Below are 15173 nucleotides of genomic sequence, written 5' to 3' on the forward strand. Positions count from 1 at the left end.
TGTGAATCACCCATGCGGAAAGGCGCCAATTGAAGACCACCCGTCCTGGTACGTGGTGTATATACGTCGAAATCCATAGTATCTGGAGGGATAATATTTTCAGCACGGACGAGTGAGACACACCAGCAGGGAAGCTTTGAGCTTGGTCAACGCCACAATTGGGCACAGCACAGGGGCTTCAGGTTGACAGGATGATTTAGCACACGGATTGGGTGTTTGGATAGAGTATTGAGAGGCGAATAATCAGGAGAAGGACCTAATATCTCAGTGTCATTAGCGGTGGCAAGAATGGCAGACACTCTGCCTCGGAGATCTGCATAGGGTAGAACGCGGGCATTTCAGTAGTAAGTCGAGAGTTCTAACTTCTAAATGAAGGGTTATTAGGGCCCACGGGGTGAAATGAAAGGCAAATCCTTCTATACCCAGGATAACCCACAGACTGCCCTTAGAAATAAAAGCCAGAGTAAGAGTAAATAAACCTCAAATCCAGGGGCCGCCATGTATCCTCTGAGTTTGTCCTGTGCCTAGGGTTCACTAAGCTATTTTCCCTTCCTGTCGTCTGTTTACCCGATGCTTCGAGAGGCTCTAGTTTCTAAGTAGCCATCAGGCCAACATGACTCATGGAGAACGACACGACTTACAGGGCAACTGTCAAGCCAAATCTAGAATGCTAGGTGACATGATAGCAGGCGAAAGATAAGGAATTACCCAGGGCAGACTTTGAGAAGAGTTGAGAGTCAATGCTAGCCTGGTCTGGACATAGCTATTTTCACTAATGACTATGGCCTGTCTGTAGCCCCCACATCTCTGAGGCTTCTATTGGGGGTAACTTCAGTGACCGTTAAAAGGCGGCCCCAGTGCCCGATTCCCCGGCCCCACAGTCCTGGCTAGTGTCATCAGATGGATATCTCGTGTTCTGATATTACTGGCGGAGTCTCTGTATCCTTCGGGTGAAGACACTGATCCGAGAAGTAACCTAATGATTGTGGTGACCAGCTGACATATAAATTTGCGCGCACACCAATCCAGTCTGGTTGCGGAATGGTTTTGATGGCCAAACACGACATCACAGTAGGTTTCAAGCAAAATGGCAGAGAGTAATGAAACGATAATTGTCGACTCCGGTGATGAGTACGACGCCCAGTATGTGGCGACCGACTCCGAGGTGACATCGATGCGCAGCAGTATCGTCAACTATGTTTACGAGAATGGCCGACGCTACCACGCGTATCATGCAGGATCGTACTGGGGATCTAACGACGAGAAGGCCGTTGATGCGATGGAGATCTGTCATCACCTCTATGGGCTACTGTTGCATGGCCGATTGTACCTCGCCCCGATCAAGAATCCACAGCGAGTGCTTGATGTCGGAACTGGAACTGGGTCGTGGGCCACGGACTTTGCCGATCTTCACCCCGGGGCAACTGTTATCGGAACGGATCTCTCACCCATCCAGCCTAGCTTTGTCCCCCCGAATGTGTTCTTTGAGATTGACGACTGCTGTGATGAGTGGGTGTACAAAAGTGCATTTGACTATATACATGTTCGCGGGCTATACGGGTGCGTGGCGGATTGGGGGAGGTTTTACCAGCAGGCTCTGAAGTATGCTTTTCCGAATTACACTGCTGGCCCCTGGTTCTCATCATTTTGGATTTTAGGAACCTCCTTCCGGGTGGATATTTGGAGCAGGCCGAGATGAGTGTGACCCCGGTCTCGGATGACGGAAGCACCGTAGGCACGATATATGAGATATGGGGCGAGAAAAGTCTCGAGGCCGGCGACAAATTCGGCAAGACCTTGCGCATAGTCGACGAGTCTAAGCAGCGAATGATGGATGCTGGCTTTGTTAACGTTACTGAACGCCGGTATAAACTACCCATCGGCCCGTGGCCAAAAGACCCGCATCTAAAGACTCTTGGTCGGTATTTTCGCATCGTCATGGAGGAAAGTCTGGAGATGTGGGCGATGATGCTGTGGACTAAGATTCTTGGAGTAAGTAGCAGCCTTACAAGAGCATTAGCAGGTAACTAACACGAGAGATTAGTGGTCCAGGGAGGAGGTTGAAGTGGTTTTTGCAAAAATGCGTGACGCATTAAATAATCCGAGTATCCACGCATACGTCGAGATATCAGTGGTTTACGGTCAGAAGCCAAACATCTAGCCCGAGTTGCGTTTAAGGAAACAAAGGCCCGTTACATAGAGTCCTCGAGGATAACTGCAAAATATGCCACAATCCGCTTGTAGCGTTTTAAAAGACTGCCGACAACAGGATGGGAAGCGGTACCCTGGTGCTTGAAGATCCCGACATGCGGAGACTTGCCCACGGAGAAACGTTACACTGACCTGGAATTAGAAGATACCATAGTGGAAGGATTAGTGACGCCTTGAAGCTTTCCCGTTTGATGTAAGGGCCACGATCAAGTGTTCAGATGTGCAGCCCAAAAAAAGGGGAAGGAGAAAACGAATCAACCAGCCTTCTTGGGTAGAGTGTCATTCTCCTCCCGATGAGTTCACCCTCATCACGCTATCAATACGTGCGTAATAAGGGACATTTTCTGTGTCTCCGCCGGGGGTTGGTTGCTCGAGTACCATATGTTTCTTCACGATTTGGACCAGGAGATTGGAGTCATAAGCCCCGTCGTGGTGGAGTTATGCCTCAAGACGCTCTACAGCTCTATACCTCGTCTGCAAGTCCCTGCATTTGAGGCATACCCAAAGGAGTGACGGGATAACCCAAATCGAGAAGAACGTGAGTGATATTATAGATTTTAATCTAATATAATGCTATTCGATAATATATTGACTATAATAATAATAATATTAAGATATATGAATATCGATTGTCTTATATCTACTGTAGAAAAAGAAAATACGCGCGGTGCGTTTACTGTCTATAGTGGCTTGATAACAAAACCCCGGGTGTAACAAGTAAATATAGATTAATTATCTATTTTTTGACTTAACTATAGTTAGATATAAAAATTCTATTGCTGTAATCATAATCTACCGGTTAGGTATAACAGACCCAGTGAACCTAAGCTAACCTAGCCATACAGCAGTCTGGTTATGCTACTCCAAATCTATCCCTCCAATCGCTGTCTAATCCGCACACATTTCCAACCAAGCGAAATGATTCTCATCTCACCCACGCGTATAACGCAGTTGCAGGAATTGAACACATGCCAATATCGACCCACCTACTTACGTGCCAAACAGTCTGCTTTCACTTCCATCAATGACGTCTGGGTGACTGTCCGAGAAACCTGGGCAAGACTCGCAATACTAGCCAGCGTATCAGGATGTTCAGCTCCAAGAATCCGTTGCCGTCGCTTAATCACCTCCTCGTACAGTGTCTGGGCTTCACTCCCGCGGTTCTGCATATGGTATGTTGCAGCTAGGCTGTTCATGCTTCTGAGTGTCTCTGGGTGGTTCAGACCAACAATAGCCTGCCTCTTCTTACAAACATACTCGTGCAGCTGTTCCGCTTCCCGGTAATCTCCCTGCTGTCGTTTGGCCTCCGCTAAATGGTGTTTGCTTTTCAGCGTTGCGGGATGGTCCTCTCCGAGAAGCTCAACTCGTCTGTTCCACACCTCCCAATGGAGATCCTGTGCTTCTGAGAGACGGCCCTGCGTTCGATATGTTTCAGCGAGATTACTCATGCTCTTCAGGGTCCTGGGGTGGCCAGTCCCTAGTATCTTTTTATTTGACTCCATCACTTGTACCTCCAACTCTTCAGCAGATTTCAAGTTGCCTTGCTCCCAGTAGGTGACAGCAAGGTTTGCCATACTCTTGATTACGTCTGGGTGGTTCGATCCCAGTGACCTTTCTCGCTCCTGGAGCACTGTTAGTTCCAACTCCTCGGCTTGCTGCAGTCGGCCTTGGTTCCAGTAAGTCGCAGCAAGATTTAGCATACTGCCCAGTGTGGACTGATGACGGGGCCCTAGGACCAGTCTGCGTCTCGCCAAGACCTCCTTATTCAGCTCTTCCGCCTCCTTGAAACACCCTTGGTTGCGGAGTGTCTCAGCAAGATCCGACATACTGCACAGAGTGTCGCGGTTGTCCGGCCCCAGTGCCTCTTTTCTCTTTTCGAATAATTCCCTGTTAAGCTTATGGGCCTCGTCCCACCTCCCCTGGTTTCGAAAGGATTCGGCCAGGATCGACAGACACTCCAGCGTAAGCGGCTGATGCGATGCCTGGCTGGCCGACATTTGTTCCAGGACCTTCGTGGCAAGTCCCTCAGCCACCACGAACTTCCCTGTGCAGTTCAACGCTCGCCCCAGATTAATGGCACATTCAAAGGTGGTGATATGGCAAGGCCCCAGTGTCTTCTCCCTCCAGTCTCTAGATTCCCGCAGCAACACCTCCGCGTCTGCATATCTTCCATTGGTGAGCAGACATGCGCCCACTTTCTCATATAGAGGGAATTTATGCCAGCTCTCCTCACCGACACCCATTGTGGTGGCTTCGTATTCGATGGCTTGTTCTGCATGGGGCAAATAGTGTATCCACAGGGGCATATTGTCAAAACTGGGAGTCGGCAGGACTTCGGTTAGACGGTTCATGGCGGCCTTTTGCCAGTGCTCTAGTTTTCCCTCCTTTCTCAGCCAATTTCGTGTTGCAAGATGGACAAGTCGATGAACGTCCATGAATTCATTATTTCGGTGTCTAGTCACAAAAGAGTATGCTGCTAGCGTTCCAATAGCCTCTAACAGTATTTTCTTTGAGGACGACACCGGTAGAAGCGCCATGGGGATATTTTTGGGATCAAGACAGGCTATGAATGACAAGTACTGTGCAGCCAGCTCGTTACGGCGCTGTATTTGCTCGAAGGAAATCAACCATGTAGTGATAACCGCGTTCCTGCAATAGTCATACCTGGTGTCGTCTTCAAAATCCTCTCCTAACAAGTCGTCGACCTCTCGGGCGTCCTCCAGGAGCCCTAGGTAGTCTTCGACCGTTGCACTATTTTCATTCATAAATGCAGCTGCTTGGACAAGTGCGAGAGGCAGGAGGGCAAGCCGTTTTAACATCTCCGACGTTGCCTCGGCATTGTGCAGTAGGTCAGGATGAACTAGGGAACTGCGCAGCAGCTCCTGGGCAAGGTCTTCAGTCATGTCTGGTATGTAGATAATGTTATTTCTCACCAACTTAGTCGCGACCTTGAGGTTTCGAGTCGTGACTAGCAGTCTACCGCAGCTACTCTGGGGTAGATCATCAAAGAGAGATCGGCTGGTGCTTGTGGGATTGGACACGATTAAATCGAGGTCGTCGGCATTGTCCACTATCATCAACCACTGACCCTCATACTCGTGGCTCAGGTAATTCTTGACGGTCGTTTTGATATCCTCATCATCATTGAACGTGGCCCCAATCTTCAAATGTTCCGCAATCTCACGGTATGAATTGACCCAGTTCTCCGTATTCGTTGCAACTACCCAGAAGACAGAGAGGTCCGGGTGGTTCTCGGTAATCCGGTAAGCAAACTCCACTGCCACCTGCGTCTTTCCAATGCCCCCTAGGCCGGTGATGGCCACTTTGGGAGGATGCCTTGTGCCAAAGAGCTTTGACTCCAAGGCGGCCAACTCCGTAGTACGACCGACAAATCGTGGGTTTCTCAAAAAGGGGACAAGCCAGAGCCGTTGCGGGCATTGCTGGGCTGCATATCACTTAGCCTACCAGGTCCCGTCCCCTGCGGTACGACACTATTGATGCCCTTCTAACTTACTTCGGGGGGATGGGAGAGGACTTCGTTCAAAGAACTACCCACCATCAGTACACGCTACTCTTGTGGGTGAAGATCAGGATAAACATCAACATACTGGTCTCATCTCTTGGGGTGGATCGCCTGTTAGGGCTAATGGACGTGAGCCTTCTGGATTTTCCGACGCCGCTATCAGGCGAAGTCTTCAATATACATACACGATCTCACTTGCAAGTTCGCCACGCACTCGCGAAGCCGGATCTTCTGTTCCTGGCTCCGGAGATACTCGTCTGCCGAAGCCTCAAGTAGACCCCGCTGCTGAAACTCTTCCAATCCCACTCCTTCTAGTCCATGATCAATGTTGAACCGGAAATACCGATTCCCTTCGAATTCAACCCGCCAGCGCTCAAGACACCGTTCGGCTGTTCGCTCTGTTTCTGTCGCCAAATCAACCAAGGCCTTTGCGAATTTGGGGGCACTATCTTCGAGCGCTTTCTTCCCGGGGTTCCCCGTGCCAATCGAAATAAAACACTTCACCAATGGCTTCAAGTTCGCACTCGTGGAACACCATATATTAGTCGCCTCTCTCTCGACCTCTTCGACGGGGTTATTCGCTCCAAGGGCCCCATCAACAAATGTGCGGGCTCCAATTTGAATGGGTTTGAAGAATGATGTAGCGGCCGATGTGGCCAGTGCGGCCTCCAGAACTGTCGCATCGATGCAAAGTTCATCAGCAAGTTTGTAGCTGCGCAATCGCGTGGTCATCCTAGTCTCTTTGGCTGTCGCGCACACAAACCTAGTTCAGACGTCAGTCTCAAGGCCGGCCTACTTCAGGAGTAATCCGTGCGCCATACACTTTACAGCGATTTGACTTGCCATCATCAAGTGGACTTGTTTCTACTCCTTCCTTCTCCAGAACCACTTGCTTGACGGCATAGGCCAGCCGATCAGAGTCGAAGCGTGCTTCAATGTTCCCTCTCCAATTAAATGGGAGCCACACTCGTTGTTTCCGGAAGACTTCCTCCATGAGACTGGTGTATTTTTCGATGCATTCGTCCACGTCCATCTCCAGCCGGCCAAGCATGATCGCAATCAATCTATAACCATGATTTTCATTACGGATGGAAATCAGGACAGGAAATCACAACTAGATTTGTTGAGTATTGGGGTGCTTACCCGCCGGTGCTCGTTCCTCCAATCAGATCGAAAACTTCGCACGGTTTGACTGCTGGAAGATCGCCTTTCCTCCGTGAGTGATTGAGCTGTTGCATGATGGATTTAAGGATATATAGTGTCGAAAGGCCGCGCACACCTCCCCCATCTTCACCCGACAGGTCAGCGCTTTGATCTTGGCTTGCAAAATACAAGGGATCTGGTACTTACCAAGGGAGAGTAAGCAAAGTTCATACTGGGACTGCGGATGGGACCCACGGTCCCGTTGATTGCTGGCTGGAAGTACGGATTCTTGTTGCATACTTCTGCCTTGTTAAGGAGAAGGTCAAACAGTGTCAAGTTGAAGCCACCCCAAGAGACAGCCTGGCTGCTATTTTCCTGTTCAACCAGAATGAGCTGGAAGCAGGACACTTGCCACGTACGCCAACTCCTTGCCCGCTATCGCTTGGCGACTTGATTGGCTGAACAGTTCGTAACTCGTTGGAGTACGAACTGGCGATGAGGGGGAGAGGCTCGAGCACCGGTTCATAGCAGTACACAGCACGCATTCCCAGACATGGTATTGGTGCAGTTGCATCGGGAGGGTTACATTGGACTACAGGCTAAGAGAGAAGGTTGAGAGAGGCTCGAAGTCTACCATTAAAGGGCCTGTCCCCCTACAGTGCCATCATTCGTGATTTAGTCTCCAAATATTCTTCGTTGTTGTTTTTGCTCCCTTGTATTTCACATATACCGCAAGCCCTTTCCCAACCAAACACCAAGTTCGAAGCATCTTATCGTGAGTGACATTTTCCAATAGTTAGCGGGTCTCGAGAGAAGACTAATGAACAAATTAGATGGCGGATTGTTTGGTGAGAAAGTACAACCCCACTGCAATGACCATGTTCTGACAAAGCGACTTCCTCGATCTTCATATAGAATGTGAGTACTCCATGATGGCTATTGTGACTGTGGGAAAGACTGACCTCCATCCCAGTGTGTATGTTCATGTGCCTAAAGATCAGCATGGTATTCTGGATACTTATTATTTCTTTCAATGATGCAGCAAAAGGGAGTGAGTTCTCCTCCAGTTAAGATCATAAGTCACCTCCAATTGTTGACAATAACCGGTTGCTCCAGGATGTGAATACTCCCCTTGATTTGTGGGAATCCTTGAACTATGTTAATCTGCTATGCCATTATTCTCTCACAGATGGTGAGCTGCAAAGCATGATTTCCAAGAAACATCCACTTTGCTTAATCTAACCGGTGAATCAATAGGTCAATGTGCGTTGTTATTTGCTGCCTTCGAAAGGATTTGGACTAATCACTCCACCCTGTGATTAAAAAGCATGTCAGTAGCATGGCCCCGGGGATATGGACACAAATATAGTTATCAGCCTGGAAGTTACCCCTAAGCTAATAATTGAACAGGTTGTAAGATACCTCGTCACTCGATCAACACCATGGTAGTTTCTATGTGACTATTGGACACTGACCCACGGAAAGTGTGTAAGTTGCCAACACCAAGGCATCACACTTGGGTGATCTTCACAGCCTAAAGCTGAGTAAATTCAATAAATACAGAATGTAAGTCTTCTCCCATGTCGAATGTTGCTATAGTATATTGTTAAGGACTAACTGGACAAATATAGAACGTAAGTCTTCTCCCCATAGAATATGCAGCAGAAATATTCCACTGACCAAACTGGTTGATTCCGAATAGTGTGTAAGTGACCACTTTTACTAGTCTGCAAGATAAATATTAATTGTATCTTCAATCCCAGGGGGTGGGTAATACCGCAATCGATACTACATGGTATAGACTAATAACTGATGGGGACTTCTTGCACTAGTATGTAAGTTTACAGGGCCTGATAGAGATAATCCCCTATTATCGTCCGGCTAAATCTAATCATGATTCATGACCTAGAAAGTAAGTTTACACGCCAACGTCAGATTGGCCTTATGAAATGCGAAGGGTACACATTGATGCAATGTCATCCAACAGATGGTGGGCAGTCACTTCCTTTTGTATATGGTTATCAGTAGCAGAGTCACTTGATTGGTGCTAATAATCTCGAACCACTAGGGAGTAAGCTATCACCCGAAATCAAGAGAACTTCCAATTGGCTTCTTGTAAAGGCAGGTCTTCTAATGCAAGATAGGTGGTAAGTATCGCAGTTTGTTACCTTATGTGAATTGAAAGAGCAAGATAGTAGTGCTCACACCAGCGGCGTATTTAACTAGTCGGTAAGAGCATATCACTCAGTGGAAACATGAGTTATATGTTTATTGATACCTTTGCAGGTTTCTGCTGCAGTAAGTATTGATTTGAAAGGAATATATAAGAAAGCCGCTAAGGTTTTATTTTTGACTTAATAGGCACAGAATGGTGTAAGTTATCATCAAGGAAGACTATTTGCCAGTGACTGACTATAAATTTCAAATTTAGGGTGTACGTACTGGCTTACTGACCAACTCTTTATATCTGAGTGATAACTTGAAATGTTGAGCAAAACTGTTAACATCGATTATAGACAGTAAGTAGCAGGATGAAGCCCCATGATTGATCAAAGGCTGACTCCACGATCCGAAATAGAAAGTAGGTTTAATATCCTTCTACTCCATACTTCACCAAAACGTACGGAGTAGCTGATGAAACTATTTATGTGAGAATAGACGGTACGAAGGCATTGTCACGGATTAAGCTTAGCTCACGTTTTTCCCTGATGGATTCTAACAACAAATGACCATGATATAGAAGGTAAGTTCAAAGTCTGTGGATAATAATACCAATTCTCATTTTAACGGCAGTAAACACCACCAAAGCACAACCATGGATGAAGGAGGAATCATCTCTCCTTTCTGTAAGGACGCCAGGACTATGCCTTCTACTTTAGCTTATATTGCAATTATGCTAAGAATCCCCACTAATGGGGCTTAGTGCAACATATGGATCAAGGTGGGTGCTTTCCAAAATGAAATTGCCCAAGCTGCGGATAGAGTTATATCACTCAGCCTTTGCCATTCACCTGCTCCCAATGTGGCGGACAGATCCCAAGATTTCCATAATGAATTCTTCTCAATGACACCGTCAAGGCCAAACTAATTACTGATATAGACTTCTCGTCTCCCCGTCAGTGATTATAACCTCCGATCTGCTAGGCGGGCAATGTTGGATTTTATATGTGCGGACTTGTGTTTGTTCTGAGAAGCTGTTGGGGTGCTGAAGGTGGCGGGCGGAATAGCCAGAATGGGTCACTATAGGGAGGTATACAACTTCAACTTCTAGCCAAACTATGACAGATACTCGTATTTCCTGGTGCTCTTGATAGGATTCTTTTAGTATCTATCTCTGCGTTTCTTGAACTCTCCTGAGCCGATAGTTGGAATAATGCTTGGAGGGCCGATATCAGCGAGGTATTTATAAAGGACAAGTCTTGCTCAGACCCAGTAGTCTGAGAGGATCAGCAGTTCTGGGCAGGCTCAACTCGATGGTAAAGTGTACCGGTAGAATCAAGGATTCTCTGTTGGGGACGTAGTATGTAGTTAGTAGTTGTGCTATTGAAAGAAACCTGCCTTATAACGTAACCGGTAAACATTGCTAGATATAGAATAATACTAATTAAGTTAAATACAGTAGCCTCTAAATCTAGGCTCTGCAGCCCCTAAAATCTATATACCATGATCCCTAAATTAAGTTTAGTAAAGAGACAGTAAGTCAGTAGAGACTATTGTGGATTAGATTATATATACTATATATATATTGACTCTGAACTGACGAACATCGCAAGGCTGCGCTTCTCAGGTTCGCCGTTTTGGTCAAAGTGATTCGACCCCTGTATACGAAGCATTGCCTTTCCTTGCCTTTCCTTGCCTTTGTTTTCTGCTTTACCAAAGCTTCATGCTGATATGAGCTATAGCAACCGTATACGGAGCCAATTACGGCCGTTCTTCGTAACACTAGACTGGCCTCCTGGCACTCAGGAGCATCAAGCTCTGGTCATTATGGAGCACTCTGGGCACAGAAACACCCTCAAGTTTAGAAGACATATCTGAACGCCGTATTCTGAACATCGGTTAGATCCTCCGTCGTCCCAGATGTCCCTTGCCCTAGTTCCTTGGGTCTATTTGTAGGCACCAACGCGGCGGGCCCGTATACCTGATCTCTCCGGGAGTTTTCCAACCGCCAACATAACCCTAGTGCTAGGATCAGAACAGTTGCTACCCCAAGACAGACCATCATGGCGATAAAACCGCTCTATCGGAACGTCAGTGTGAATATTTATTCCAACCGGGTAGCTTTACCTTGTAGACTGGAGCTTCACGCGCGAAGAATAAGAATGGACCGATGATGTTTCCTGCGCAGTAAGCGATGAACATCATCGCGCTGACAGTCGCCTTTTTAGTAAAGCCAGCAACATTGGATGAGACCATGGAGAGAGTCATCGGAATACCCGCCGCATAGGCAACAAACAGGTAGAGACCGAATAGGCGGAGTCCTGTGCTTTCACAGGCGTAAACCAGAATACTTCCAACGAGACTATATCCTTTCCGTCACAGATTGTTCTCCCTTAGTATGAGATGATGGAACTTACGCAATCGTTGTGCAACCAGCCAGTAGCATGCAACGGATATTTGGAAAGCGGCCGGCAAGGTAGGTACTGTTGTTTGTTGAACTGTGTTAACCGTGGAAGTGGTAGATAGGTTTTCGAGGCAATACCTTCCAAGAGCAAAGGCTGCATGGACAGCGCCCGTGGGTATTGACAAAAGGTAGACTTGTAACGTTGAGAACCCGAAGCCTTTCACTACCAATGAGGAGAACTATGCAGCCAGATTAACCACCGATAATTGTAAGCGGGCCTGAGGGAGAGGAAAATACCATGGTCAAACCGCCGTTAGGGATATTGTTGGCTAGCTGGAACAAGAACAAGATATAAATCTTGTAGTCCGTCAAGGCCTCCCATACCTGGTGCCACTCAATCTTGTCGTGTTTGATAGTTGTTTGGTTGACTTTAACTCGTTCTTCCGCCTCGGTGCGTTCGGGTTGGGAGAGGAATCGGGCGGATAACGGCGAGTCTGGCATGAATACCACGAAAACAATTGACCACACAACGGTGATCAGTCCATAAATAATAAATAGCCACTGCGCCAGCGTTAATCTAACGCGTCAATGGCATCAACGGACAACTCGCACCTTCCAGGCGGGGATAGAGCCGACAATATGAGCGACTCCATAGGCTACCAGCCCCCCAAATGCCGTCGCGATAGAGTTACCAGCGAACCATACACCATGGCGAAAGGGCTGCTCCGACCTGGTATACCACATGCCAGTGATCAGGCTGAAGCCGGGAGAGATGGCGGCCTCAGTGAGACCCAGAAAGAAGCGCGTAACCATAAGTCCTGTAAAGTCCTGCGTAGCAGCGTGGCATGCAAGCACGACGCCCCAAAGAACGCTAAGAACATGGTCAATACTGCTCACAACTAGGCGACTGTTCGAGTAGACTTCAGCTCACAGTGTCGTGGCGAGAAACTTAGCAATCGGCAGCCGCACCATGAGCATGGAGGCAGGATAAGAAAACACAAGGTATGAGAAGTAGAATATCGAGCCTGACCAAGAGTATTCATTGCCGTTCAATCCCTTTACGCTCTCCGGTCAGTCTGTACCTTCTATTCTTTTGACCGCCGGACTAACCAGGTCTTCTACGATACCCATAATGGCGGATTGGGACAAACTTTGCTTGTCAAGAAACTGCAGCATGTATGATATCATCATAATTGGCAACAGACTAAAAGCTCCAGTTAACATTGGTGCGCCGCTAGTAAGACCCGTTGCAAGCACACTTACCGCCAATCGATCTTTCTCAGCAAGGACTTATTTGTGGTCGATGTTGATGGGTCCGGCAATTGCTCCCCATATCCGACGGAAACACGATGGAGGTCCGCAGCATGGCTCAAGGCGACCTCCACTTCCTTTTCGGAAGTCGCCGGCTTTTCTTGATTGTTCGGCATGGAAAGGACAGTTTCCTGAGTTTGAGTAAGACTTGTGACGATGCAAGCCCATCAGACTGTCTGCATCCTGGTCCTAAATACTCATGCGGTTGGCCTTCATCTGGGCTTCAAACATTGATAACATGATATCGGTACCCCCGCTCGAGATATGGACTAGTAAGGGACGATCCTCACTCTTCATTCCGTTATCTGGCATACCAATAAACCTTATCGTGTCGCATGGACGGACATTAAGTTGACCGTCGCTTAACTTGCAACCACTCAGAGCTCAGTATGGCTGAGATGGTCATATCTGGGGCCGGATATTTATTGGTGGTCTCGGCAAAAATGGGTCTAGCAGAATGCATTCCTCAAATGCACTCCCACATGTTCCCCTTGGAGGCTGGCCTGCCAAGAGGATTCGTATTCTAGCATGTAATAGACAAGCCTGATGATAGGGACCGATAGCCGAGGATAGATACTGAAAGATATTGTCTACAACTATGTTGGTTTGGTGACAGTCCAATACTAGAGGTTGAGGCCACTCATGTCATCAAGCCACCCCCTCATGGATGGAAAGACTATCGTATGCTGCAATCCTACGAGGGTCTTCCGGATCCACTGGCGGTCTTCTGAATCCTCTATACATCCGGCCAGAACAGCTATCGGCCAGTGGACTCTTCCTAAGCACGAAGGACTTTCGGCTGACAGCTCCTTAATGATTGCTAATGCACCACTTACTGCGTCGTGAGAGGACACGGACGGAGGTCTCATACAGCCAAGCAAGCTCCGCCGGTAGCAGTAAAAGATTGTCGTCGCATGATACTCTGCAACTGCAAAATATATCGTTTGCAATTGCCTATTTCGCAAGTCCGAGTGCGGCCGCTGGCTGAGGGTAATCAGATCTTGGTATCGCTATGCGTGGATTGTTGATTAGCTGGATACTTCCCGTGGAATGAGTGCATTGTATACCTTTCCAATGCCATGCAGGTCTTGCTCTAGGCAGTGCAAGAGATCACCTTCGGACTTTACTTGTATCTTTTGAGGCATGCGCAATAGTTTATATTTCAGTTTCTTGCATTCGTTAGTCAGCTCCAACGGACGAAAGACCGAAATGTCATCCAACGATGCCTCGGTCGGGTATTCGAACGGCCAGATTGCATGCTGTAACGCGCGGCTGTTATAAAAGAGCTCATCCATAGTAGAGACAAAGGAAGATTCATGGCCAGCCTCCTCCCATAATTGGCGGAGATGGCCGTACTTGCATATTGTCAGGTTCGCATACCTGTAGTCATGAGTAGAAAGCTACAAGTACCTCCAAGCCAACATTGACTTACATTACAAAAAGCAATAGCTGTTGCGTCAGTACCGGTAGTCTAGCACATTGGCGAGGCTCGCCAAGCTTCGGAACTAAATCATGAGCCCTGAGGAAAGTGTAGATGCCTTGAATATGCACCTCTACGGCCGCGCTATCCTGACCAAACATATATTCGTAGGTCACCATAAGGAAAAATGCTGTCGAGATTTCATCAACTTCCTGAGGAGATAGTGACCCCTGGCTCTTACTAAGAATGAGCTGAAAATCGCGTAGAGCCCTCTGATAGTGTGCCGTACCAGCTTCACCTGGCCATTGGTCGTGTGAGGCTCGCTGGTCGCTTCTAAGTCGCTCCATGTGGCGAATCCCTTCCAGCTCCGTAGCAGAGATTGCCAGAATCATCTTCGTCACGACGGATGAATGCGGGGCGATATGGCTATACACATAATGAAGGGAGGCCCATTGCCATGGCTTCCCAAGCCATCGCACCATGGAGGTGTGGGGAAAGAACGCGAAGTACTCCCGTTCGCTGGACGATAGCAAGCGGTAGTTTGGCAACGGCAGGAAAGTAAGATGCACACCCGGACCTATGTTTCGTGGTCGGAGTGGCTGATAGGTGCGCGGTAGGCCTAGACCCCTCAACGCCGTCGAGGCTGGTTTCGACCTGGCGGCTTTCCTCGGAGACTTTTGAAACCACTCACATTGCATTTGGGCGTTGATACATCGGATGCAGGTGGGATGCGTCTCATCACACTTAACCTTCCGGGTCCGACACGTCGCGCACCCTGTTGCGTAATCATTTAGCGAGGGGGACGCAAACTAGCCGGTCAAAATCAAGATGCTCACCGGTCCGCGATCGTGATGCATGGCGTCCAGACATAGCTGTTACGGGGGTTCTGCTAGTATATTGTTGCAGGAACAGAAGGCAGGAGAAGAAATGAACGGGGCGTTGTTGGCCTTTAAGTGGATCTGCTGCCGCTTCGTTCGGCAATTGGTTGCGGGATAAGCGAG

The 15173-nt window shown here is 48.0% G+C and overlaps 3 protein-coding genes across 3 annotated transcripts; 1 reads left to right on the forward strand and 2 right to left on the reverse strand.

Annotated features, from left to right (window-relative positions):
• Nucleotides 1-1087: 1087 nt before the first annotated feature.
• Nucleotides 1088-2161, forward strand: ABOM_002048 (class I SAM-dependent methyltransferase; the record flags this gene model as incomplete). The annotated part of the gene is made up of 3 exons (XM_022529178.1): nt 1088-1602; nt 1659-1992; nt 2045-2161. The coding sequence occupies 3 exons, from the start codon at nt 1088-1090 to the stop codon at nt 2159-2161; spliced, it is 966 nt and encodes a 321-aa protein (XP_022392364.1).
• A 1036-nt stretch (nt 2162-3197) lies between these two features.
• Nucleotides 3198-6972, reverse strand: ABOM_002049 (uncharacterized protein; the record flags this gene model as incomplete). Its single annotated transcript, XM_022529179.1, has 6 exons — nt 3198-5656; nt 5726-5759; nt 5820-5854; nt 5920-6497; nt 6556-6798; nt 6878-6972. 6 exons carry the CDS (start codon nt 6970-6972, stop codon nt 3198-3200), a joined length of 3444 nt encoding a protein of 1147 aa, XP_022392363.1.
• Nucleotides 6973-10898: 3926 nt separating this feature from the next.
• Nucleotides 10899-15042, reverse strand: ABOM_002050 (pantothenate transporter; the record flags this gene model as incomplete). The annotated part of the gene is made up of 13 exons (XM_022529180.1): nt 10899-11117; nt 11165-11399; nt 11455-11520; nt 11580-11680; nt 11739-12002; nt 12054-12312; nt 12373-12497; nt 12552-12645; nt 12705-12883; nt 13589-13762; nt 13820-14132; nt 14185-14947; nt 15009-15042. The coding sequence occupies 13 exons, from the start codon at nt 15040-15042 to the stop codon at nt 10899-10901; spliced, it is 2826 nt and encodes a 941-aa protein (XP_022392429.1).
• Between the last annotated feature and the right edge of the window lie 131 nt (nt 15043-15173).

Source organism: Aspergillus bombycis (genome assembly GCF_001792695.1).
Source record: "Aspergillus bombycis strain NRRL26010 chromosome Unknown contig00014, whole genome shotgun sequence".
In the NCBI taxonomy this organism is placed as follows: Eukaryota; Fungi; Ascomycota; class Eurotiomycetes; order Eurotiales; family Aspergillaceae; genus Aspergillus; species Aspergillus bombycis.